Source organism: Sceloporus occidentalis, unplaced genomic scaffold (genome assembly GCF_023333645.1).
Source record: "Sceloporus occidentalis isolate IW3139 unplaced genomic scaffold, rSceOcc1.0.p SCAF_296, whole genome shotgun sequence".
Classification (NCBI taxonomy): domain Eukaryota; kingdom Metazoa; phylum Chordata; class Lepidosauria; order Squamata; family Phrynosomatidae; genus Sceloporus; species Sceloporus occidentalis.
The window spans coordinates 98299-125000 of NW_028317276.1; the positions used below are offsets into that span (position 1 = coordinate 98299).

Sequence of the window (26702 nt, forward strand, 5' to 3'; positions counted from 1 at the left end):
CTTCCACGTTCCTATCACTAGCAAGATGACGTAAACCAAACCCTAAGGTTTATCAAGCAGGACATAAGCCACCATGCTAGGTCCTCTTCACTAACACTTACCTCCCAAAAGCCTAATCTAACTAATAAAGTTGGCAACAAAAAAACTACAAATCGAACCAAACCCCATCTTGGTCAAGGGTGTATAAGCCCACCAGTGTTCCCAAGCACATGAAGGTCTTCACCTTCTACCACAAGACTATGTTGGTGACCATGCGCCCAAGTAGGAGGTGGTTCATGTAGTTGAAACATATTTTCTCACGTTTACCATCACTGATAGATGATAGTTACCAGTGGTAACTCCGTGTACCACTGATAGATGGGGAAAAAAATTTGGTGGGAATGTTCGTGGTGACAGTGATTTTAGTAAATAACTTTTTTTGGGAAAAAGATGGGGTCAGGGGACTTAGTCCTCAGGGCATCTGGTCAACCTTGACCTGGTCCACCTTAGCGCTGGGGGAAAAGAATCGAGTGAGATGCAATATTAGAAGGAAAAAAAAAAACGTATGATCTAACAATCTTCTATGAACCCATTTAGGAACTTAATGTTTAAGAAATAAACACACCTAAGAAATGTATAATTAGTGCATAATTAGGTGGGACTCATCAGGCCACGTTCCTTTGAATGATCTTAAAAAAGTCCCCTTGAACATTGCAGAGGACAATGTCCTATAGATCCCCCAGGGGAATTAATAGCACAGATGCCCCTTGAGGTTAGATTCTCTTGTTGATATACTGAGTGTAGTAAGAACGTGGCAGGGTAGGAGGAATCCGGCGTAAAACGGTGCCAGCCTGATGGAGATTCATTGTTTTATTACAAGAGAAGTTGAAATGTGTCTGGAGAGAGGGCAGAGAGGGCTATTAAAGTCCAAGCAGAATCATAAAGCCTTCTTCTCCCCGGAAGACAAGTCCAGAATTAAACATTTTAGTGCCGGCTGGGCTTCCAGCTCTCTATATCTCATGAGGCAAAACCCTTTTAAAAGGAAATCAGCATCTCAGAATGAGGGCAAAAAAAAACATTTTATGTATGCATTAACATTTCCAGGAATAATTTTTTTTTTATTTTGTGATGCTTTCTGATTGTCTTGACTTCGAAATTTAGAAGGGTTTGCGCTTTAGGAAAATGTTGGCGTTTCTAAATAACTTCCTGTTTTCCAGAAATGAAAGGAAAGTGATTTGGTAAAAAATAAAGTTCTAGGTCGCCTCAACCCGAGCTTAGTGCTCTGTGATTTTCCAGAGAATGCAGGGTATATTAAGTAGAAAGAGGTCACTTAGACATCATGTATGGTGTCTTCCTAATGGAACTAGTTTGGGTTCTATGTCCACATAACCACATAAATTATGTTAATTGTCCATATAAATATATGAAAAGGAGCCAGTGGCAGGGGTCTTCAAGAACAAACATCATTCAGGTCCGATATCTTATTCATGGGTTCCAAATGTTTCAATCCCCCAAATTGCTTGCGATGACATGTTATCATATACACATTTCTCATTGTGTTATTGTCTTGTCTTCAGCCGTCCAGCCGCATTTCATCCAGGAACCGGTAGACCAGACGGTGGTTGCCAATCAGAAAGTGGTGCTGTCATGCGTCGTATCGAATTATACCGGCATCGTACAATGGACCAGAGATGGACTGGCCCTCGGCCTCGGAAAGACCACAAAAAGTAAGAACCATTCATTTATTTATTGGTTCAACCACTCATCCCGAAAAGCAATAAATCGTTGAGGTTCCGAGTGCCAGTAACTAATAAGTTAAATAAAAAATTATATATATGAAAATGAGAGAGATGGTGTTCCGTGTTGGATTTATCAGTGGTTTTGGATGTGACAGTGAGTGGTGTATTTAGGTTGGGACTGGCTTAAGCCCGACCCAGGTAAGTGCCCCATCTGCCCCCCATGGTCTACCACCATGGCCGCAGTCCCCTCTGCTGCACACTGAAATATGATGTCATATCCCAACACTTTTTCTTAGAAGGTTAATGGCACATCATACTGTTTTCACAGACCTCCAAGGAGGGGAGCCCCAAATTTAACTCCGTGTACCAAATGGGACCAGCACCTAAAACTATTAATGTATATCTTTGAGTATTATTAATGTATGACTTTGCATAAGGGAATACAGCGATTTTTATTTTTTTTTGGTATGACATCACCATACGGTATCAACTTGTAAATAAACCACTATGACGCAGAACAATTACTTTGCATACAGTGCCACGTGTTAATGTCACGAAACATTTTTTTTTTCCTATCGATGTACTGGCGTGGCATATCTTATTATATTAATTTATATATTTGGTCCCAAATGTGCCGGAACAATGGATGTAGTGTACCGTACCGCTCTGTGCACCTGCTCATTTGCTACAAGTTATAGATCGGCTCGATGTATACCCACCAGGCCAAGGCAAGTACCTAATATATCAGGACAGGTTCTATAAGTCATCGTCATCCATCAAGTTCTTCTCGTACACTCGCCCCCTGCTCATGCTACAGAATCCGCAGGCAACAATTTATTCCCCAGCCTTGCACACGTCTCTGGATTCTGCTGACTAACCAGGATTGCTCCAAATGCTTCATTTTGTTGGCGTCCTGTCGACACGCGGTGATAGATGCCAAGGGGTTTGCAGCTTGCAGCATAGGAAGCAATGAGCAGGGAGATATGATAAAAGCTACAGGGACACACAAATCTGATCTATTATGGTGGTATTCTTACTGTGAAGGAAGGGATAGATTACCTTTTAGCGCTCCACCTGTCAAGGACTGCAACTCTCAATGCTTAGCTAGTCATCCTTGAGCAAATAAACCCCCAAAGTACAGATCTGGTGGCCGTTGAGTTATGTATTTTACCAGCCAATATTTGGGTGACATCAAGTATCATTTGATTTTAAGTTTGATCCTCTTGGAGAACTGGAGCTAGATCCAAGAAGCCATTGAGGCAAAGTCTGAGGCTGATACAAGAAGTACAAACAAAACAGAGGATTGGGTTTGGCCAAACAACTCAAGGGATAGTCAAGTTTGATGGACATTTTTGGTCAGCAAACGTTGGAGTGTCCCCAACCTCAAGAGCCTCCTCAACCATGATAGCGTCCTTCCAAACCCCATGATGTTCCACATGGGAGATCTCTTGCAAACACTGAGCATTGGAGTCATTTTATTACTATTATTCTTGGGGTCCCATCGGCAGAAGCAGCCATCCAGATGCGGATGGAAAACTCTCCCCCCCCTGATTTGTTAGTCATAACACAAGTAAGGAAATATCCGATTAGACGCAGGTCTTAGCGCTTTAGCCTTGCTTCGATCTCGTATTGCTGTTAAAACAATAATGTGTACATTCTTATTCATTGTAAGAGAATCCATGAACTTCTGAAACGGATAATTCTCACACCCTTCTTCACTTAGAAGTCGAGTTCAGGAAGGTTTCCCTAAACACTGGAGGGGTCTTCAGCTGTTCATTTGCTCTATCGTGGTGTCATTATATACGAAAACTCATACGGAAGCAAACCAACCCGTTCTTCCTGACTCAAGTGCACGTTCTGGTTTCATGCTCTACAATTCATTAATTGATCTTCTCTTGGAACATCTCCTCCCTGTGCCGATGTTTTGCACCCACCGATTGGCCGTTCCAAGCAATCAACTCAATGGGATCTCTTTTTTTTGCGTACTGGGGATCTCTTTTGACCCCCTTGCGAAAACTTCCCAAGTGGGCTGTGGTGTAGACAGTGGGTATATCACATGGAAGGAGATCTCCAAATGGCTGGAGGATGGGGAAAGGGGGCAAATGCATGACGGAGGGATTTTGAAGAATCCCCCATGCATTTGTAATAGGGGCAAAAAGAGACTCCCCAGCTGCCGTATGTTAAAGTGTTTATGATGGCTGGAGAGTCCCTTTAACGAGACACATTATGGTTTTTGCTGAATTTTAAAAGAAAAACATGTTTTTAGTATTTTTAGAATGTATACATTTTGTATTCGTCTCTCCGTGTTCTCTGTTCGTTCCTAACCTGGATACATGTTTGCTATATCCCGTTGCATATGGCTTTAAAATTGGCTGTTTTTTGTGTCTGTCTTTTAACTATCACTTTTCAGGCTTATTTCCTGTGATATTCTGGTATGCAAAATTAATCATCCTTTTTGTTTGTGCATTTTGGGGGGGCTATTTCAGGACAACAGCATCACCTATGGGCCGAGTGCTGCATTGCAAGCTACCAGCTGGTTTAAAGGGTTAACACTTTAAAAAGGTGGTGTTATTATTGGCTGGACATGCTGAGTAATTTGAGTAATAGCTGAATAATTTAATTAGATACCTCACAAGGGAATATAATCATTTATCTTTGCTTTTTTTTTTCACCCCAAAGTTTGGCCCCGCTATCAGATCATCGGGAACTCAGACTCTGGACAGTACAACTTGGAAATAACCAACGCCACCATCGAGGACGATGCCGACTTTGACTGTCAGGCCACGGAAGCCGCCCTCCGCTCCAAGCGTGCCCACCTAACGGTGTTAAGTAAGCAGATACTTCAAATTATTATTTGATTCATAAAGCGCCATCATATTCCGCAGCGTTCTACTTTGGCGTAGAATCATAGACTTTAAATAACGGGAGCCCATAAAACCCATCCGATGAAGCTTTGGGGTTTTTTTTGGCCCCTAAGCTACAATGTTAGGGGTTAATTTCCAGCATCATCCATACATTTATTTATAGTTAGACTATGGAACACAATACGCAAGTGTTTGTTTAAAAAGTACATCATTATGATGGAACCCTGGCAAACATCTATTCTTTCCACCTCTAGAAAGAGACCTTAACGAGCAAGTGATTACTCGAATACCTATTCAACCCAAGACAGGCTCAGGGCCATAGCTCTGTACGCCACAGCAGGGTTGTAAGGGTTAAAAATCTATAGCTCTTGGCCCCCACCTGCCACACAGACACACCCATGACTTTGATCCGGGTTCCTCTGGATCTTCTCACACCCCAAGCAGCTCTTGAGTTTATTTAGTAGGTGCAGGCCACCCACCTATCCAACGTGCGCAGCTGCACAAGGAAGCTTTGGGTAGGAATAATGCTTGTCACGGGCTGGGGAGAGACTTGCTAGAGCTTGTCATTGTGCCGTCGGTAACCACTGAGGCAGAGCAGCTTCTATCCAGAGTGAAATCAAGAATTCTTGGTAACAATCAAAGGATAGAGAACCATTGTCAGACGCAAGAACAATCAGCCTTTTGTACGGGCTTTCTCCTGCATGAAGTCTTTTCATATGTTCCCCCATTCTGCTTTTTTGTCTTTTTGAAGCACCTATCCCATTATATACAACTCCCAGCGGTTATAATCGCATAATTGAGGAGGCCTCATCAAACCCACTTGACACCAAAGCCCAGCTGTAGCTCCGTCGTAGATTATTTTTCACTGTAGAATATTTTTAATTGGCTTTGTCCACCAGTTTTTTTCCACTGACGAAAAATGGAGGAACTACTGGGTCTCTTAGCCAATTTTTGTTACAATGAAAATGGAGATGAAAGTGTTTGCAATTTGATCTTACGAGCTGGTCCAAAGAGCTTGCGATCTCATCTTTCAGGCTGGTCTACAGATCTTGCGAATTTGTAATAAATTCCATAGGCTTGTCTAAAAAGCTTGCAGTCTGAACTCAGTGTCCTCTTAGAGCGCTCTCAACCTATTATAGATCCTACAGAGTCATCCAAACCTCCTATTATGATTAATAAACCATTTTATTTTTTTTTTGCTGATTCAGCAAAAATATTTTTGGGGAATGGTTGGGTTTTTAGGAACTATGTGTACATTTTAAGAACATTGTTTTTTCTCATTTTGCTTCCAATATTTTATATAAATTGGTGATCTTGATACTTTTCAACTCACATAATGTATAGGATAGTGATGTGAAGTAAGTATGTAGAAGTAATAGAATGATAATACAATCTTAATAATAATTGTCTCTTTTGCATTCCCAGTTCCCCCAGAAGATCCAGTTATCGATGGTGGACCTGAAATCCTGCTAAGGGCCGGGACACCCACCAACCTGACGTGTCGGGCTCGAAGTGCTAAACCTGCAGCCTCCATTGTGTGGTTTCGAGATGGAAACCAGCAGGAAGGAGCTGTCACCAGCACGGTACGTTGCCCGAGGCCATGGATTTTCTCTGATTTACTCCAACCTTTTTCCCTTTGAGGAATTTTTCATTCTTCCTTCTGAAATACTCCCCTCCCAGTCTTATTCTGCCCTCCAGCTACTCTGGCTGGCCTTGGCGAGCAGAAGACATTTTGATCTCTTCTGTGAATTCAACATAAAAGTTCTTTGAAGACTCGGTATTTTCAAAAAGAGATATCTAAGGTGACCAGAGCTTTATTGTTGAACCTGGTAACTATATCCATGAGTAGCATCTAACCCTGCCCGGATTAGTCTGTTACCCTCATTATCCTCAGTAAAGTGTTTCAAACCCAGGAGAGATAGTATGGACCTTAAGGGTTTGACGTGTGAGACAATACAATCATTAAAACGGTCCTTCTTACTAAAAAGAAGCCTTTAAGGGAAATATGGCATCTTGTTTCAATGTTGCAGGCTTCATGGGGTTAAAAAAATATATACAAGTATCTACTAAACCGATAACATTTAGAACAAAATAATCAAAAAAGTGACTTTTTGTGATTTTTTTATTTTATAAATCAGGTGTTTGATTATATTTTTTTTTAATAGTTTGGCAAAAATTACTTTACTTTGTGTATATATTTTGAATTTGCTAAGCTCTACCTTTAAGATGAATTATGACTATTTTGAGTAAGTCTTAGACCCGCAGCAAAATAATTATTATTATGAGTGGTCATTTACATTAAAATGCCTTCTAGATTTCCAGTTCACTTCAAGTCGAGCTAAGTTTGCCAGATATCATGTTGTTCTCCTTATTCCAAAAAAGAACTTAAGAAGACTGGCAATGTTGTCAGGGGGTTCTACAGTGGAACTCTGATGATAGTAAATGTACGGCCAACTCATATTCTTGTATACTGTCGCATGAAAAAGAAAGTTCACCATCTTTTTATTCTATGGTTTTACATATCAGGACATAATAGCAATCATCTCTTCCTTAGCAGGTCTAAAAATGATACAACCTCAGATGAACACCACATGACATATTTTACTGAATCATGATTTATTCAACAAAAATAAAGCCAAAATGGAGAAGCCATTTGTGAAAAACTAAGTGCACCTTATGATTCAATAGATTGTTGAGCAACTGTATGACTGTATATAAAGTTATTCTAAGATATAGGGGTCCAGCCTGGTGACATTGAGTAAATCCAAGTTCTTCTATTACTAATATCATGTCTCTGTCCTCCAGGAAGTTCTAGCAGATGGGAAAAGGGAAACTACAGTAAGCTTCCTTTTAATTGTCCCGACGGATCAGGACATCGGCCGGGTTTACACGTGTAGGACATCCAACGAAGCCATTCCATCTGGCAAAGAGACGTCCCTCAGATTAAATGTCCACCGTAAGTCCACGCTCCACAGAAGCTGTAGAAGCTCCCCAATGTCTCACATTTCATCTTGTTTTAATTATTTTAATTCATACTCTCTAATTCATTCATTTTCTAACCAAGCCCTTCTTATGTTCTTTCTGTCAAGTATTTCTGTACACCCAAACATTTAGCATTTTCACAACAGGAAATGAAGGGAGTTCCGTAGAACATTTCTCCAAACATCGTCATATTTTTTTTGTCCCCCCCCGTGATATCCTATTACTGTTGAGTGTAAATACTTCATAGATTTACTTCGAAAGTATTCTAGTTCAATGATGGGGCAGTTGTGAAAAAAAGAGTTTTCGCTCTTTTGTACATGAGAGCGATCTGATTCTGTGACTTGTCCTGAGTTTGGCTGCGTTTAGTGAAGACTCAGCGCAGGCGCTCAGTTTGGAGTAATCATCCTCAGTTTGCTCCTAGTAGAATTTGGGTTTATTCTGGGGCCATATCAGCCTTAGTGAATAGACTTCTCTCTTTCCCTGGTTCTAAATGCTTCTCTTTTTTTCTTTATCTTTCAGTATCTCTCCGGTACTCTGTCGCTCATTCTGTCTTTCCCCTTCCCTCTCTACCCTTCCATTCTCACTTACCCCCTCATATTCTTTCTTTGTCATTATCTAACACTTTCTCTTGCTGTGTTCCATTCTGTTTCTTCCATTCTCTCTCCCTTGTTATTTCTCCCTCACACTCATCTTTCTCTCTCAATAATTGATCTCCCTCCTTTTCTTCCTCCCCAGGATCTCCATTCCTAATTCCATCTCTATCATTCTCTCTCCCTCATTCTGTCGCTTTCTTTCACACGTATCTCTATTCCTCATTCTCTTTCTCTGTCTCTCAATCTGTCTTTCTCTCACATCCCATTCTCTCTCCCTCTTTCTACCATTATCTCTTTCTATCTCTCTCCTTCCCTTTCTTTCTAACATTCTCTATCATTCTATCGCTTTCTCTCTCTCTTTTTTCTTTCTACCATTCTTTCTCTCTTTTTTTCCTCCCATTTTCTCTCTTTTTCTTTGTATCATTGTCTCTCTCTCTCTCTCTCTTTCTACCATTCTCCCTCTTCCTTTCTACCATTATCTCTCTCTCCCTCCCATTTCTCATTATCACTCTCTCCCCATTCGTTCAGAAAACTGCAGTCCTCACATTTAATGCCAGTTTTTCAGGTTTCCATTTGCATAGGCAGCATGGCTGTGTGACTTAAAAAACAATTTACTTAATAGCATTTATCTAACCTACGCTTATTTTAGATTCAATGCATCTGACGCCCGGTGAATTCAGATGAGGAAGGAGAGACAATGCATCTCTTTGATAGTGATTTAAGATATCTCCGGCTATTTATCTCTCGCTCGCATGAAAGCTGAGCTTTGCTCTACTGATATAAGCCAATTATGTGGCTGCCGTGATCTGTTCCACCCGAATCTGTGGCCTTGTGCATGCGCAGCATTTCCGCACTACTACAGACCTTTAACCCTTCTACTGCCACTAGAACTAAAAAGTAGCAGAGAGTTAAAAAAAATAATAAAAAATTAAAAAAAAGAAGCGATTAAAATGAAAATGTTAATAAAAATTATTGGAAATTTACTGGCATTTGGGGGCAAAACTTGCATAACTAATTACTCGTCTGTCTTAACCCATCCCTACCTTCTCATTGCTCCTTGCTCTCGGACTGCACAAACCAATCAGCTTGTACCAAAAGACAGGAACAACCCATGCATATCCTAGGAACACACCTTATGTCAAGCAGGTTTCTGTTCAAATAGGAATAGAGAGACATTAAACTCTAATACATTGTTATTTCTAAGCTATAGATAAAGTGCTTATTTTGTTCTTTCTCCGCAGATCCCCCCACTGTCACCCTGTCCATTCATCCGCAGACTGTGCTAGAGGGAGAAAGGGTTAAATTCACATGCAGTGCCACTGCTAACCCAGCAATTAAAGGCTACAGGTCAGTATTTCACACATCCTGTTCTTGAATTTCGCTTTCTCAATAAATAAGGGAATGCCGCGCTTCCGTCTCAGTGGGCCAGGTTACGCCGCGATAGGCAAGTCTAAATAATGTAAAAAACAGAACAAGAATTCAGCGCATGCCCAGCGAATGGCATTAAAAAAGAAACATTGGCGGCATAAATATTGGGGATTTCGTGACACTTTACGGTCATATATCGCTTCGCCCCCCACTACATCAAAGTACTTCAAGTCTAGAGAGTCCAGTGGGCCATTCTACGCTGCATTTCCATCTCAGTGGGCCATTCTATGTCACTCTTCCGTCTTGGTGGACCAGGCTATGCCGTGCTTCCATCTTGGTGTACCAGACTATGGCACGCTTCTGTCTCGATGGGCGTCTATATAACGCATCATATTATAAAATGCTACACTGCACTTCTACTTGGTATATAAGGCTAGACCTTTTTCATTACGCATTCGGCACATCCATCAATTATTTCTTCTTTGTGTCTATTATTAGGGGGGATTTATTCAAAAGCAACAACTCTGTGCCAGGGGACGTTGGCCGGAAAAATCAGTTATTAGCGGTACTTTTGGTGAAAATGAGCCTGAAAGACTTAATTATATATTTAACCCCTTGGTTGTAGACCAGCCTAGTCCCCATGACAATAGAACTCTCGTGTTTTTATAAAGTGTGCAGACAGACGCGGAATTCTAAGTGTAAAGGCAGCAGTCCCGAGCTGTCTATTAAACACCTTATCTGAGGAATTTAATGCCTTTTATTTTATGATCCTGTTTACTGCCAACTGCTTCTGTTTTACAATCCTGCATATTTAAAGCCAACAGGTATATTAATGTTTTATTTATGACTCCGGTTATCCTCTGCGTGTTTATGTTGTGCATGTAGTAACTAAGAGGCTCTATCAGCGTTAGCGGGAACCCCATGGAATGCTCATTTCTAGTTGCCCTAAGCACGCTGCCCCTCCGCATACACCGCACTTTCAAAAAATGTGTTGTGTGGGGTTGATGGGCTTGACCTAGGTTAACTCATGGCTTCCTAGACCGGGTCTGTCACTTTTCTGTGTATTTATATGTATATGTATACGTGAGTGTGTATACATGTCTGTGTATACGTGTGTGTGTGTGTACGTATGTGTATGCGTGAATGTATTAGAAACCCACCTTATATATATACCATGGGAACAGTCATCTTAACTTCACAAGACCTGCCTCGTTATCCCTCTCTATTAAGTTGCCTCTATCTGTTGTCAAGTTGCTGATTATTGTTGATTGGGTCAGGCAACCTTTGTAAAGGGGAAGAGAGAGAACATCGGGACAGATACTGATTGGGTAATGCTGGCTCTGCCACAGGCTGCTACTATGAGCTGAATTTTTTAAACCAAATATTTGCAGGACAATTACGAACCAAAGGGAGAAGGTTGGACTTCTTTCCAGAAGTGGTTTCATCTTCTGTATATTTTTTTTTCTTTTACTGTTGGGCCCTGAAGAACGTCTTTGTCTTCACTCAAACCCGGTGAGTTTGACCCTGTCTTTCCCTTTTTTGTCCTTCTCAGGTGGGCTAAAGGAGGTGTGATTATTGAATCGGAGAAGGACAGCACGTTTGAGACCCAAGTGGATTTTTCCTATTTCACTGAACCTGTATCGTGTGAAGTGCACAATGAAGTGGGGAGCACCAACGTCAGCACTCTTGTAGACGTACATTGTAAGAACTCGTGTACATTCTCTTGCTATGGTTGACATATTAGAAGGGAGCCCATGGGGTCAGGTCTCAGGCAGTTAGAAGTTGAGGTGATCAATTGAGGGCTGGGATAGGAACGATGGTCAGTGGATCCTAACGTTTGTTAATTTGTACAGAAGCTAGTTAAAAAAGAAGTAGACCAGAATTATGTTCTCAAGTGCTCTTTTCTGCTCGAGGTCATCTTGAATTCTACATCTCAAGATTCTGAATAGTTAAAAACAATCCATGGAAGCGGAAATTAGGCATTCTTGATTGATATAAAATGTACATTTCTCTTACATTAAGAAACACATTCTTTATTCTTTTGAAGGCAGCGTGGGAATCCATCTCTCAAGTGATAAGCTTTTGATTTATAATATGCTCTTGGTTTGGTAATATAGACAGCCATGAATAAATGATGGCCAATACCCCTGACGGAGAACAGGGATTTCTATTTTAAGAGGCGGTGGTTGGTTCAGCGAGTTATTCTCTTGATGTGGATGCCTGGGGACCAAGCTAATGAGCATCCGATTCTCTTTCAGTCGCCCCTCGTGTTGTAGCTGAACCAAAGCCAACAACCACTGACATGGGATCTGATGTAACGCTGACTTGTATCTGGGCTGGAAATCCACCACTCACCCTGACCTGGACCAAGAAAGGATCTAACATGGTAAGTGAGGCTTTAATACATCATAGATCGTTCTCCGCATTAAATCTTCTAGAAACATTGTTCTAGGTAAACATTGTCGTTTGCTTTCCCGAACTACCAATAGGTATTAAGCAACAGTAACCAGCTGTTCCTCAAGTCGGTGAGCCAGGAAGACGCCGGCCAGTATGTATGCAAGGCCATAGTCCCTCGTATTGGCGTCGGAGAGAGAGAGGTGACCTTATACGTCAATGGTAAGTTCTTATGTCTCTTATAAACCATATTCCTTGGCAATCTAGAGACACCATACTCGGGGCACATCTATAAAATTAAGAATTGTTACTCAAGCCTTAGGTGCCTGCAATAAAGAACGACTTTCAGAAGTCTTGCCGTGTCCATGTACCTGTTTGCCTGCCTCTATCAAGGGTTGAAGCTACCCTAGCAGTCTTGGTTTTGATTGTTGAGAGATGGGAGTGCAGTGTCCAAAAGGGCAGGGACAACCAAATAATCATGTATTGATTTTTATAGAGCCCCATCATATTCTGTAGTGTCTTCTCCTGCCGTAGTACAATTTAGTGGACATCCCACCTAGGGGTCCACCAAAGGCCTATCGTGCCAAAAAATTTGGGGTTTTTTGTTTGTTTTAATAAGTATTCTGGTTTCTCACATACTAAAGTATTATAATTCCAGAGTTAAACTTAAAAATTGTGTATAAGGTCCACGAGTAGCCTCCTCCTTCAAGTGCCTTCTAAAAAGTGCTGTTCTGTTGCTATAGTAACGGTATCAGAATTCTTTCACCTGTGTCGCTGTTGTTACCATGTGTCACTTTGTTGTTACTTATTTGGGTCTAAGTGGCGAGTGCCCGACGGACAGGTGACCATTAACGTATAGTGAAATGTATGTTATCGTTCCCAAAAGTATGCTCGGCACAGTCAGGAACCCATTAGACCCGCGGGAATCCAAGCTAATTCCAGTTTGCATAGATAGACCAACGCGATCCGTGACTACCCAGCCTTTCAGTCCTTTATCCGAGTGACCTTTGTGAAAATGTGAGGACGAATCGCTGTGCCTGGGATATAAAATATATCATAATAATATCCGATTCCGTTAAACCGGCGCGGGCAAATTATACGCGGCAATAAAATCAGCAGATTGGATGATAAAACAAAAAAAGATATAAAACAAATAGTGCGTATTATGCATAATGTGTTAGAGGCTTTTGCGGGATTGCTTTAATTTCTCTGGATTCTTCTAATCTCTATTAAAGAATTGAGTTGAATGTGTTGTATGTGGGGTATTAAAGATACAGCTAATAATATCTGGTGGTGTGGGATACATCAGGCAAACCGGTGGCCGGTAATAGTTAAGGAGCTACCGCCATCAGGGTGGGGGGGGGGCAAGAACATTTTAAACTGGATAGCAGGACTGGCCTCCCCCAAAACCAGGACAAGTGTCAAAATTGAAGGAAACGGCATTTCTTTAATGAAATGCTAATGTTTGCAATTTTCACCTCCGTTAATTATCCTTCACGCTCGTTCTTTAACCATTAGAATGTTTTTGTAGAAGAACATTTTATATTTTTTACATTTGAGAGAGGTCTAGATTTATTTTTTTTGTGATTTTTTTTTTTTTTTAGAGAATTTTACATTTTGGGTCTTATCTTTCCACTTTTTATTAAATTGTTTGACTTCCTTAATACCTACATTTCTGGCTGTCTCTACTTTAAAAAAAAAAAAGGGACTTCTTAATGTTAAGTTTAAAGAATAATTTTTTGTTGTCTCCAAGGTCCCCCGAAGATTGCGAGTGAAGAAATACAGTATGCGATTCGTGGTGATATCGGAAAAGTGGAGTGTTTCATTGGTAGCACCCCTCCGCCAGACCGCATTGTGAGTACACGCTACGCCAGGGGTCCAAATTCATATTAGAACTGGCTCAGATTACTTAAAACTGTTAAACAAAATCTGCTACTTCTAAAACGGTCTCTGTTGGAGGAAGAAAGGAGAACGGAGGCCAACTTACCGCTGTGGGGCCTCCCCTACCACTTTCCTCTGTCGCCATCATCTACCGTGCTGAGTGCGGGGATCATACCGAGTTTCGCCTGCAGACTCTGGGTGAAGCGCTTCTTCTCCAAGACTCCAAGGAGAAACTCTGGGTCATGGTAGCGGCTTTGTGGCACGCCCCACTTTCCACCAACTTCCCTTTCAACCGTCGTGTCTTCCTGAGTGTAGGGCTAGCGGGACAGTCTACCCGCATCCCAAAAAGAGAGGGGTCTGGGTAGCTGGAGCCTGGATGTTTATGGGTATGGTGGGGTTGTATATCCTGGTGCACTGCATATCGGGTGCGGAGTAAGGTCACTAATGGAGGATGTGCCGGCTAAGCACAGTGCTGGCCCAAGGAGAAGTGGCGCACAGGGGAGCCCAATTGCCCAGTAGGGTGATCTGCCTCTGGTGCTGCGGCGAGAACATGCCCCTGCTTTGGGGGCACAAAGAGCATTGGCTTGATTATAACACGCTTTGGAGACGTTATCTGGCTTTGCGGCAACGCGCTTCGCTGGCTGCTTTTTGTTAGTTTTTTTGTTTATTGCACCTTAGTGTGAAATTATTTTTTCACTCTGAAATTAGCTAAGATTGGCAACAATCCTCAGGACTCATTAACAGACGTGAGGAAATTCTTCTGCGGACAACGCAGGGGGGGTCATAGGAGAGGGTTCCTGCGGCTCCGGTTATCAGAGAGCGACCTGACGTGTCTCATCTCGTCTTTCTTTCTCTTTTTTTTGTTAATTAAAGTGCAGAGTTTGGCAGTTTCTGTAGCTGCCTCCGCACGGTGTCTCCAGGGAAATGCTGCATCCAGCGCGGCTGGAATCATTTTATCACGCCTTGCAAAATGAAGTGTTTAGCAATTGAAGTGACTGAGGAGAAATCATTGCCGGGCGTGTAGTAATGTGACATATTCCGCTTAACTATTTAATATCAGCCGGTTACAGCCACGCAAGCCTGAGGCTTTACGATTAAATTCATGGATTTTAATATATAATAGTGTATTATCAATTTAATATAGTAAGTGTATCATGTGATTCTTTAATTAACACCACCTGTGGGTTGTGATTATTGTTTAATGAGATAAATTATGAGAAAAGGACCTTAAAATATTATAACCCGTATTATAGACATCTTAGTAGGAGATATTCCTTATTTTCATCTGTAAGCACAATTAACTAAAAATGTAGCCTTTTGGAGAAGTGACGGGTTTGCTTTACAGAAACCTAGAATTATAGAATTAGATTCTAGATTTGCGACCACTTCCATGTCCAATAAGGAAAGAAGCGGCGCTGAAAGGAGACAGTGGCATTGAAGCGGTCGGTAGGGAGAAGAAGGGAGGGAGACATTGAAAAAGAGAAGGAGTGAGAGAATGTGGGGTAAGAGTAGGTGAGGGAATGATGGCGTTAGTATGTATGCGTGTGCTTATTGTGATTATTGAAACTTATAAATATTAACTGTTTATATTTATAAACTACATATGAATAAATCTGTGCATGTATTATATAATATTTTACTGGTTACTATATTATATATTTTTATGTGTTTTATATATTATGCAAACTAGAAAACGCTGAGGCGCTCTGGATACAGTGAAAACGTCATAGTTTATCGCATATACTGGGCAGAAATGTGCACAGATGTTTCGAGGCATAATGCCTCTTTTTCAATGTGCTAATGCTCCCCTTCTGACATCATCAGAGTCCGACGGGTAAGTCAGGGTAAATAACCACAATTACATCAGTAGGGAAAAGAAAAAAAAACCACATTGAAACGTAATCACAATCGGTTCTTAAACGGAATCCGCAAACATAATAAAGTAACGAGTAACGCACACAGTCTCGCTAACATAGTAGTATTTAATTCACAGAAACAAACTTTATTTACAAAGATAGATGTTACACTAATAGTAGCATGTGAGCACCACCTGGTGGCCAGCAACAGCAACATTTAAGCTTCCAATTAGCTCATCGAAAAAGAGGCATTATGCCTCGAAACGTCTGCGTCTGCCCAGTATATGCGATAAATTGTGACGTTTTCACTGTATCAAGTGCGCCTCTACGTTTTTCTTAGTCAATATATTATATGATGTTAGTTAATATATTATCTTAGTTAATATGTTATATTATCTTATATTATCTTAGTTAATATATCATATAAAAGGGGTGGCCAAACTTGTTTGCCGTAAGAGCCACATAAAATCATCTTCGGATCTTTGAGAGCCACAAGACATGCACATTTTGCTACAAATATTATATATATAAATATGAAGAAATACATGATATTTATTCATAATATTCTTTTATTCATATGTAATGGATAAAGTTTATACTTTGTACTCTCACTCTCCGCGCTTCAGAAGAACAAGAGGCAAGATATATAATAGAATACATAATATATTTTATATTATAATAACCTTATATATAATAATTTGGTAGAATGGTATAAGATAGAATAAAACTATTATAATATAACATTGTAATATAATATTATAAATATAATACCAGACACCTTACTGGTTTTGTATTTCTGAACCACTGTCAACCAGCAAGTGTTGTCGGGCATGAAATAGAGTTGCCAAATGACATCCTTTTTGTTTGTTTTGTTTACTTTTGAACCTTAGGCTTGGGCCTGGAAAGATAACATTTTAGAAACGGGAACCATAGAGAAATACACGGTGGAACGGACAGACACCGGCAATGGTGTCCTGTCCACCTTAACCATCAACAACGTGGTGGAGGCGGATTTTCAGACACGGTATAACTGCACGGCGTGGAACAGTTTCGGTCCCGGAACGGCCATCATACAACTCGTAGAGAAAGGTAACCATGTAACAAGCTAACCACTCAACGACGGGGCTGGGTTAACATATCGAGTACCTCCAGATACCTTAGCCTAAGACAAATAAAAGAATTTGTGATAGGACCATTGACTCCATGTCTGTGCTATAACCATTGGGATTTGGGCCAAAGGTCATTGGATTAAATGGTAAGGGACTAGGTGGAAGTGGGTGGAGTCAGCATTAAACCACACCCAGGTTCCTACCAGGACTCTTTTGGACCATTAGGCATCTTAGAATGTTAAAGTGACGCATCTTTCATTTTTTTTTCTGTAGAAGTCGTACCCGTAGGAATCATAGCCGGAGCAACGATTGGAGCAGGGATTCTGGTCATCGTCTTCTTTGTCTTCTTCGTCTTCTTCCTGTACAGACGTCGTAAAGGCAGTGAGTACCGGGACAAGGGCTGCCTTCTCAAAATGTGTGGGCAACCATTTTGTTTCCCCATGGAACCAGTTAAGAGCTTGTGTCATGCCTCTTCAAAAACATGGTTTGAGTAGTACTTATTGGTGACTTATATGGAAGTTCCAACCTCTAAGGTCTTCTCCAATTCCATGCAAAATATATATAAAGTTTTCTTTAAAGTATACATTGAAGTTTTAGCATTTTTAAAAGAATCAATGAGTGTCGTCAAGACCTCCACTTCGAAGGTTTCAGGGAAGATTTGAATTTTCTGACGTGGCAAAATATTTTTTGGTGTGACTCTCCACGGAAAATGGCGTTCCTTGACCAAGAAAACACATAGTGAATTCTTATTTTTTTTTTTATTTAGTTTGACATAGTGTAAAAGATTTGCAAGATGAAATACCAAACTATAACTATACGCAAGGCGTCCGCCACCTAACATACAAATTCATTTTCTCATCAGGCCGTAAAGATGTCACCCTGAGGAAACTTGATATCAAAGTGGAAACTGTGAACAGAGAGCCACTGACTCTACACACGGACAGAGAGGAGGACACATCCAGCGTGTCTACAGCAACGCGGGTCATGAAAGCTATCTATTCGGTGAGGCGCAGGAATTTTGGATTGCGGAATGTCAATCATTGCCTAATAACTTAAATTTCAGTAAATTTTGTAAAGTAAAGATTACATGAGATTTTGCGCACACACACACACACATGCACACACACGCCACCTCCTATCTATCTATCTATCTATATATTATACCTGGCCATGTCTGTATGGCATATAGGAATTTACTGACCTCATTTTATTTAAAATAAAATTAATTTTGGTTAAGGACAAGGACCATGAAAGTTGAGCCGAAAATATGAACATGGGAATGGCACCATGTATTCCGTTGCATTCTATACGGCGCATATAGATTTTGCGCATTGATATGATACAAAATTTACAGCGTTATGGAATATGATGGCGCTATATAAAACAAAACATAATTCAAAAAAAAGAAATGATGGAGCTTCCGTGAAATAAGCGTTTTCTTTCTTCTCTACTTGCAGTCCTTTAAGGATGATGTGGACCTGAAGCAAGACCTACGTTGTGATACAATCGACAGGGAAGAATACGAACTGAAGGTGCGCTACCTGTCCGTTCCCAAACATTGCAGTTAAAACAATAATTCCACGAATCAAGCTTCCACAGTTTTTCGCTTGTGCCTTTCAGAGCACTCTAGTGTTATTAACCCTTTAATATCGCACTGACAGGGCCGACTTTATCAAATCATTGGTAGGAAGTGAAATTTTAACGTTTGTTGTATTATAAGCATGAGAACATCAGCCTGCATGACAAATCAGAACGTGATATTTAATATCTGTATGACATGTGATCTAATATGAAATAACCTGCCTAATATAACGCCTCTCTCTGCTTCTCTCTCTTTACGATTTCTATACGGAGTGAAGTTAACTTTACTATACAGTTGCACTAATTTATGGAGTAAGTCCAAGTTACAATTCACAAGTTAAGACGTCACGTGTTTCTAACCGGTTGTGGATTACCGTCCGGCGTCGGTAGGATGTGTGTTAACCTTGTGGACATGATAAATATGTGTTTATGGACAATCAAAATTGGATTTCTGGAACCTTAACTCCAAAACGAGGAGAGCGCTAATGCTTTGGCGCTCTAACATTGATAACGCTTATTACCTCTGCAACGATAAACTGTTGGTCTTGGACACGATATCAGTCGGAGTTGGAAAGGGGCAACGTTTAACTTTGCTATCAAAACTGGATTCGTTATGGGAAGATCACCAGTTCATTGACTGCTGGATGGAAAGACTTAGTATAGCCTGGTTGTCTATTTATTTTTGTCTGAAACGGTTAAACACGCTGGAGGACCCTTAAAACGCAACGTTATCTTCTGCACTTCGAGTAACGCGGACGATTGTGGTCACCTCTGAAATCCGAGTTCCGCCAATGTCTTGTTCCTTCATCGATGGTCTTAAAGACTTCTTGTTTTTGGAAGGGCAACCATAATAGTCTGTTGACATGTATGTCTGTTGATGAAAATTATTTATTTGACATCATTAAATGAATAAATTTATGCAACTGTATAGTGACCTACTCTTCACTCTGTATGTTCACCCAAGTATATATGTGCAAACGTATTCCGTATTGTGCACAATTAATGGATGAAAGGTAAGACACATCCATTAACTTTTTTAACCGGTTTATCTGCATGATCTTCTGCTCTAACGCTAATATAAAATTGTTGCGTTTCCAACGTTTTCTCAAGCTGAATACTGTTTTTTTTTTTATTTCCTAGGACCCAACAAACGGTTATTACAACGTCCGCGCTCACGACGACAGGCCAAATTCCCGGACTGTGATGTACGGCGATTACCGTACTACTGGTCCAACTCGTTTTGACGGCCGTCCATCCTCACGCCTCTCGCATTCCAGCGGTTATGCCCAACTAAATACATATAGCCGGGCTCCGGTGTCGGACTATAGTACAGACCAAGCTCCCACAGTGACTTCTGCGACAACAGATACCACCAGCCAACTGTCTTACGATAACTATGAAAAGTTTGGGACGCACGGGTTCCCACCCAACTCTGGATATCCCACTTTTCGTCTTGGTTACACCCAACCAACCACTACCGGCATGGATCGGGGACCATATGATACGTACGACCCAGTAGGGAAATACACGGGAGCCACGCGCTTTTCTTATGCTTCCCAACATTCTGATTACGGGCAAAGATTTCAGCAGAGGATGCAGACGCATGTGTGAGGACGGATTCCAAGACTGGCTTGAAAGATGGGAGAGGGGGACAGGGAGCAGGACAACCCTTTTGTGTGGAAATTCCTCTCTGGAATGATACCAGTTGAGAGGAGACTCCAGAAGATGTGACCTCTCAGAAAATGTCTCCTGATACTCAGGGACCCAATGTCTTGACCTCATATGTCATGAAGACACCAGTGGAGGTTGCCCAACCAGGCTGAGCCTTGAGGCTTTGATACGAAAAAAAAAAAAAAAGAAATCAAACAGAAGGGCTGGCCTTTTAGCACCTGATCATTCCTTGAATACCACTGATTTTGCCGTCCGGAGGCATGGCAAGCAGTTTAACCACGAGCCAATTCTGTATCGGTACCAGTGAAGGTTATCATCCTACCAATGCTTTTGATGATCCCCTGCAGCTGCCCTCTGTCGGGGCACATTCCTACTTCTTTTACTGCTCTTTTTGTTTTATTTGTGAAGATTATTGCTCTTTTTAGAATCAATATTCGGTTCTAGATTGCTAGCGGGATTCATTGGGTGGGTGGGATTCAGGCACACATTCCATTCGCTGGGAGAGACGATGAGGAACCTTATTCTGTAACATGCATGACATATAACGCGGAGTCCCCACTTTCTTCTACAAAATGGGTCATAACAGTTGCCAGTGTGACTGCTTCTTTTCTGTCTTTAGCTAAATTTGAAAAATTTGGATAATCTGAACAAAAAAAAAGAATGTTTGTGAATCCACTTATATGCTTCTTCACACAACACCCCTACATGATAACCCCAAAGACACATGATCATTGTCTACGTATACAAAGACATCATATTCTATAGGGTTGATAACACATTGTACAATTTTAGTCGTGAACGTGGAGTGGAACTTTTGTAAAACAAAGGGTTCCGAATCTCTCCCTGTAAAAAAAAAAAAAAAAAAAAAAAAAAATTTCCACAATTCCAAAAGTTAGACTTTTTGACCACAAAAAAAATAAATCACGGTGCACAAAATATCTGAACATATAGTAGGCTTGAGCCATATCTCATTGAGAAGAGAAAGCTCTACAATAAAGATATCTCCGGTTACAGTCCGATGATGTCAGATTATTGCTTTAATAAGTAAATCACGGTGTGATAATTGTATTTTTCAATGTTATGCTTTTATTAGGATCCCAAAAAAAAAACAAAAAAAAAAAAAACATTCCATAGAGATCATGTGATGCATGTCTAGAACCAACTGCCCCAAAAAACTTGACCCATGTTTTAGAGATTCTTCATTGCCACGGTTTATTTTTAATCTTAAGTTGTTAGGGGGTTCCACTTGTATAGCACTGTTTTATTATAATTATTATTATTATATTGGGGTACTAATCAGCCCACGAGTCGTAACCTAGAACCTGAGTTTTTTATGTTTTGGGGTTTTTTTGCAAGTCCGGCTATTGTGTCGTCGTCGTCGAAGATGCAACATGAAGATTATTTTAGTTGGTTAGTATATGTTGGCCTGTAGGCTGCAGAAGTAAGGGTTGGTAGCCCCAATCTTCACCAAAGTCCGCCATTGGCCTGAGGTCAAGAAAGAAACTTGCATGGATGATATTCTGACACCCTTTGGGGTTATCGAAGTGTAAATGTTGTTTTTTTATTTTTTATTCTTTACCAAAGTATCCTAATTGCAATGACACTGTATCAAAACAAAGACTCGTTCGAGATGACGAAAGTCTACAAACAATACCCTTTTTATGAGGGTCCTTTTCCAATGCCTATGGGCCGTATGGGATTTGCACTTAACCCCTTAAATGTACGGGCTCAAAATGCATTGTTTTCAATGGGTTTAGGGACCGCCCATTGTCCTTAAGGGGTTAATTTTAATGAGCGACTCCCAATAAGCCGCTGCCGGTACTCACAAAGGAGCGTCCTACCGACCTCGCCTCTCGAGAGGTCTCCGAGGGCTTTTAAGAATGTCTCTGTTATATGAACAGGCATGGTACACATCTGCTGCTTTAAGATATTATTTCGCTGTTTAATGTGAACTTTACATATTCACATATAGTATTGCACATTTTCATGGTAGTCGAAATATTTAGTGCACTTGAAATATTCCCAATCTGGTCAAAAACGGAAAAAAAAAACCCTCATTGTAATATTTTTCACCTCTTTTTTGCTACATATCAGCAAAACTGGCTTATTCGCTAACAGGTGATCCTATACACTTTGTCTTTTTTAATAGAGAATAAAATGATGAGATGCCTCCAAGGTAAGGGCAACGTTCATTGATCCTGGCAGGGTCCAAGGATCACGTAGAACGCCTTTGATACGATACGGCGTCCGCACCTGTTAAGTGTATAAACTCCTAGTTTTTGGTGGTAGAAGTGGGATAGTTATTTAACTATTTCTAGAAGAACAAGCCAATACACAATGCTTTTATTCATTTTTAGGTGAGATGTGGATTCGTCACCTCCTTACAGCGGATGGGGCTACTACTTTAGCAGCGTCCTGCTGAACTGTACATATATGAATAGAAATATATCACTTTTTTTTGTTGTTTTTGGGGGTTTTTTTTACAATTTGGAGCAAAATTCTCCTTGTTGGAACATCTGTTCCTTTTGCAAACAGATGTTAGCAGTCATATTTTGTACAATATGCGTGTAAATATATATATATCTATTTTGATATATATCAGATGTAAACCGTGCATTTCATACACGTGTGTCATTATCAGTATTATGTTTTTTGTATTTTTTTTTTTTATGAGCACAAATTTCAACTTTCTTGAAGTTCTTACCCAGAACCAATATTGTAATAATTAAAGCTCTTTACTATCTTCACTTTTTTGTTGTTGTTGCTTGTCACCTTTAGAAATGTACCTAAATGGTTTTTTTAGTTTTTTTGTAAAGGGAAAATGTCAAAATCAATTTTTTTTTTAAAAGGTTGGGTCATCTGTTGGCCTCGGGCTCTTTAATGAGGAGCCCTTGGGTTGTCTTTGTGCCTCTCTGTACGAAATCTTTATTTTTAAGACATTTTTCAGATACAACTGTTTGACACATAATTAGAAAAAGACTCAAAGCATAAATAAAGGGATTTTTTTCAGAAAAATTGGCAGTTTCTCCAAATTCTATTCAATAACCAACTTGGCCCAACATTAATAGTTTTCTACGCCTTAAATTTTATTTCTGTCTCCATTGGCTACTAAAGAAAACCAATCACGCTGGCTCCTTAAAATCATCCTGTAGCTTATTAGATCCGAATTCTAATTACAAAGATAGGAATAGGGCCCCGGGGAAATCTGCGGCTGCTGTAGGTATTAAATGGTCAGCGGTTTTTTTTAAATGGCTAATGAACTGTCTGAGCCGTCAGCACAAACGGCCTGATCTGCCGGATATTCCTCGCATCTTTAACCCACCGATCACCGAAAGGGTGTAAAGTCTTCCCTTCAGGACACCGGTTACCCTAAAAATACCTAAAAATATTTGCATGGCTGGGTTTTTTTTCGTTGGCCATATTTGCCATGAAACCACAATTTTCTTTTTTCTTTATTACCTCCTTTTTTACTTTAAAAAAAAAAAAAAGCGTCAGACGTGCAATACATCATTTAGTGTTTTACTGGGTTTTTTTGTGTGTTCACTAGTTTGAGAACATACGGCCACGGGATTCAGTAATACATTTCAGGCTTTAAAGGGAAAATCAAAAGGTTTATGAGCTTTTTTTTTTTTTTTAAATTACAATATTCTGCTTTGATAATTGACACCAATAGCTGATTAAGATTTGGTAAGAATCTAGAGAAGGGTTGCAGATTACAGATGATTATACAGATTTTTTGGGGACAATCAAATCATTTTTGTTCATGTTATTAGGAATCCAAAATCGAAAAACATATAGAAAAGTGAACAGACTTTTGTTTTGCGTTTGGTAGGAGGCTAAAATGTATTAATTTAGTTCTGATGTACCAGCTGTGGAAAGCTTTTTGGGGTTATTTCCATGAGCACAAGGAAATAGAGTTTTTCTCTATGAGAATATTTGGTTTGAACGATTTTAGGATATATTTTTCTGTATTCTGCAGCTGAGTTCATTGGGTAAATAAAATTTCTATAATTCCTCCAATAATTAGGTTGGGTTTTGTGTTAATCACTCACTTGGATTTTCTGGTCTTCTCCGTGATCGTCTAAGCTTTAGGTCAAAAAGGTTTCATAATGTTTGTGAATTTTCTTTCTTGTGTTTTGGGGTAACCGCTTCTTAGGCATTTTGTGTTCTGATACCAAAAAAACTCCCGTCGAGGGATAACGTGGTATCGAGAGTTCTTTGATGTCATTGAACCAAGGGTGACTATGGTGCAATGCTTTGAGACATCTCTTTGTGCCAGAAAATACCATGTGATGATGTGTTTCAATTAAGTTTCGAAGAACTGGGTCAGCGCCTGGTTAAGACCCTTGGGACCCCTAGGTACCCATATACAGCCACTCCGAGTGCCTGTCTCTAGACTACAGTAGCCCATGCAGTCATGAAAGTGGCAGGACATACACTGAAAGGGCAAAAAGGTCCACCAGTGCTCGGGGGCCACTAGGCACATACCTATTGTCTAACGGATAATCCGCCATTGAATGGGAGAACACTGTGCGATCAGCGTGTATTACAGTTAGAGGACAATCTTATATTAGAACGCAACCTGGAAAAAACAAATAGTCTCTTTGGTCAGAAGGAGTATGGAGGGGGCATATTTAATTAATTCAAAAGCATTTTGTTTATCATCCAACTTCATAATTCTAGAGAAATGTGTGTTTCACCGTTCCCATGTAAAACAATTACTTTCAGGGTTTTTTTTACAGGTTTTTTTCTCCTTTTTTTATATTATGTACAATATTTTTTAGTCTTCAACACAATATATGAAATATTTAATTTTTTATATATAAATAAATATCAATGTTACAAAAACTGTGGTTTTGAGTGAGTTTTTTATAGTTTTTTTTAATAAAAATTATTTATATTTGTAATTATTAGTACTGTGCAAAAGTTTTATGCAGGTGTGGAAAAAATGCTATAAAGTAAGAATGCCTTAAAAAATGTATTTTTAAATATTTTTTAAAAATTAACAAAATGGAAAGTGACTGAACAGAAGAAAAATCTCAATATTTGGTATGATCACCCTTTGCATCTCTCTCTCTCTCTCTCTCTCTCTCCCTCCCTCTCCCTCTCTCTCAAAGTGAGCCCATCTGCTTCGAGGTTCAAGGTTCGACGTGTTGTGCGTTCAAAGACGGTATTCTGCGTACCTTGCGTGTAACGCGTAGTTATTTGAGTTACTGTTGCCTTTCTGTCATCTCAAACCAGTCTGCCCATTCTCCTCTGACCTCTGACATCAACAAGGGATTTTCGTCACATAACTGCCGCTCAGTGGATAAGTGGATATTGTCTCTTTTTCAGACGATTCTCTGTAAACCCTAGAGATGGTTTGGGGGGAAATCCCAGTAGATGGTCAGTTTGTGAAATTCTCAGACCAGCCCGTCTGGTACCAACAACCACCACGCTACGTTCAAAGTCGCTTATTTCCCCTTTCTTCCCCATTCTGATGCTCGATTTGAACTTAAGCAAGTTGTATTGACCACGCCTACATGCCTAAATCCAATGAGTTGCTGCCATGTGATTGACTGGTTAGCTTTTTGTTTTAACAAGCAATTGAACAGGTGTACCTAATAAAGGGGCCAGTGAGTGTATATTATATTGGGAAATATATTATATTATATTGAGAATATATTATATTACTACCACCACTGTATAAGACGCACCCAGTTTTAAGACCCCAAATTTTTCAAAAAAATGTGCGTCTTATACATGGGGAAATACGGTAATTGGGGTTGTTAAAGGCTCTGTAGGCCAGGGTCAGTAAAATACTACGTGTATCTATATAGGAGACAATGGAATTTTTAGCAGGGTGGCCCCGGATTGCCCACTTTTCCGGGACATCTCTCCCCAGTACGTCGATGTATTCTTTGTGTTCTAAAGCTACCCTGGCTAGGGTATCAGACACATAGACCTTCTCGTTCAAAGCCAACAATTGAGATCAATGTTTTGCCTCATAAATGTGTGATGCCTTAGTGATTCTTAGTGTTTGGGTGTCGGTGTCCCAGAGCCTGTCCTGGTGCGCGTGTTCTGGTGTCGGTGTGGCAGAACTTGTCCTGGTGCGCGTGTTTGGGTGTCGGAATGGCAGAGCCTGTTCTGGTGTCTTTGTGTGTGTGTGTTTGGGTGTCGGCGTGGCAGAGCCTGTCCTGGTGTGTGTGTGTTTGGGTGTCGGCGTGGCAGAGCCTGTCCTGGTGTGTGTGCGTGTTTGGGTGTCGGTGTGGCACAGTCTGTCCTGGTGTGTGTGTGTTTGGGTGTCGGTGTGGCAGACCCTGTACTGGTGTGCGTTTGGTGTGTCGTTGTGGCAGATCCTGTCCTGGTGTGTGTTTGGGTGTCAGTGTGGCAGAGCCTGTCCTGGTGTGTATTTGTGTAAGAAAAGGGTGATGAAAACCAGTGTGAAATAGGGTATATAGAGAGAAAAAAGAATGTTCCAAATACTTTCCTTAATATTGCTTGACCGGATATCCAGCTGCAACCCATAAAAAACACTCTCCGGGTGTTTTGAAAATCCTACAAAGACCACTAGGGGGCGCTCGTGTATACCGGTCGGACAAGGTAAAATAAAAAATAATAAACCAGAAAAAAAGAAAAAGATGATGGTGTAGTATTATGCACAGATAATGACACTGTGTGTCTAATTATGCACTCACAATGTGTA

The 26702-nt window shown here is 40.4% G+C and overlaps 1 protein-coding gene across 1 annotated transcript; it reads left to right on the forward strand.

The window, feature by feature from the left end:
• Window positions 1–209: 209 nt before the first annotated feature.
• On the forward strand, window positions 210–19957 carry LOC149275174 (kin of IRRE-like protein 1). The gene is made up of 15 exons (XM_089504908.1): window positions 210–261; window positions 1557–1706; window positions 4398–4547; window positions 6008–6165; window positions 7388–7538; window positions 9399–9504; window positions 11078–11226; window positions 11784–11911; window positions 12015–12141; window positions 13673–13773; window positions 16547–16745; window positions 17039–17146; window positions 17628–17767; window positions 18223–18297; window positions 19487–19957. The coding sequence occupies exons 1-15, from the start codon at window positions 210–212 to the stop codon at window positions 19955–19957; spliced, it is 2265 nt and encodes a 754-aa protein (XP_089361034.1).
• The last annotated feature ends 6745 nt before the right edge of the window (window positions 19958–26702 follow it).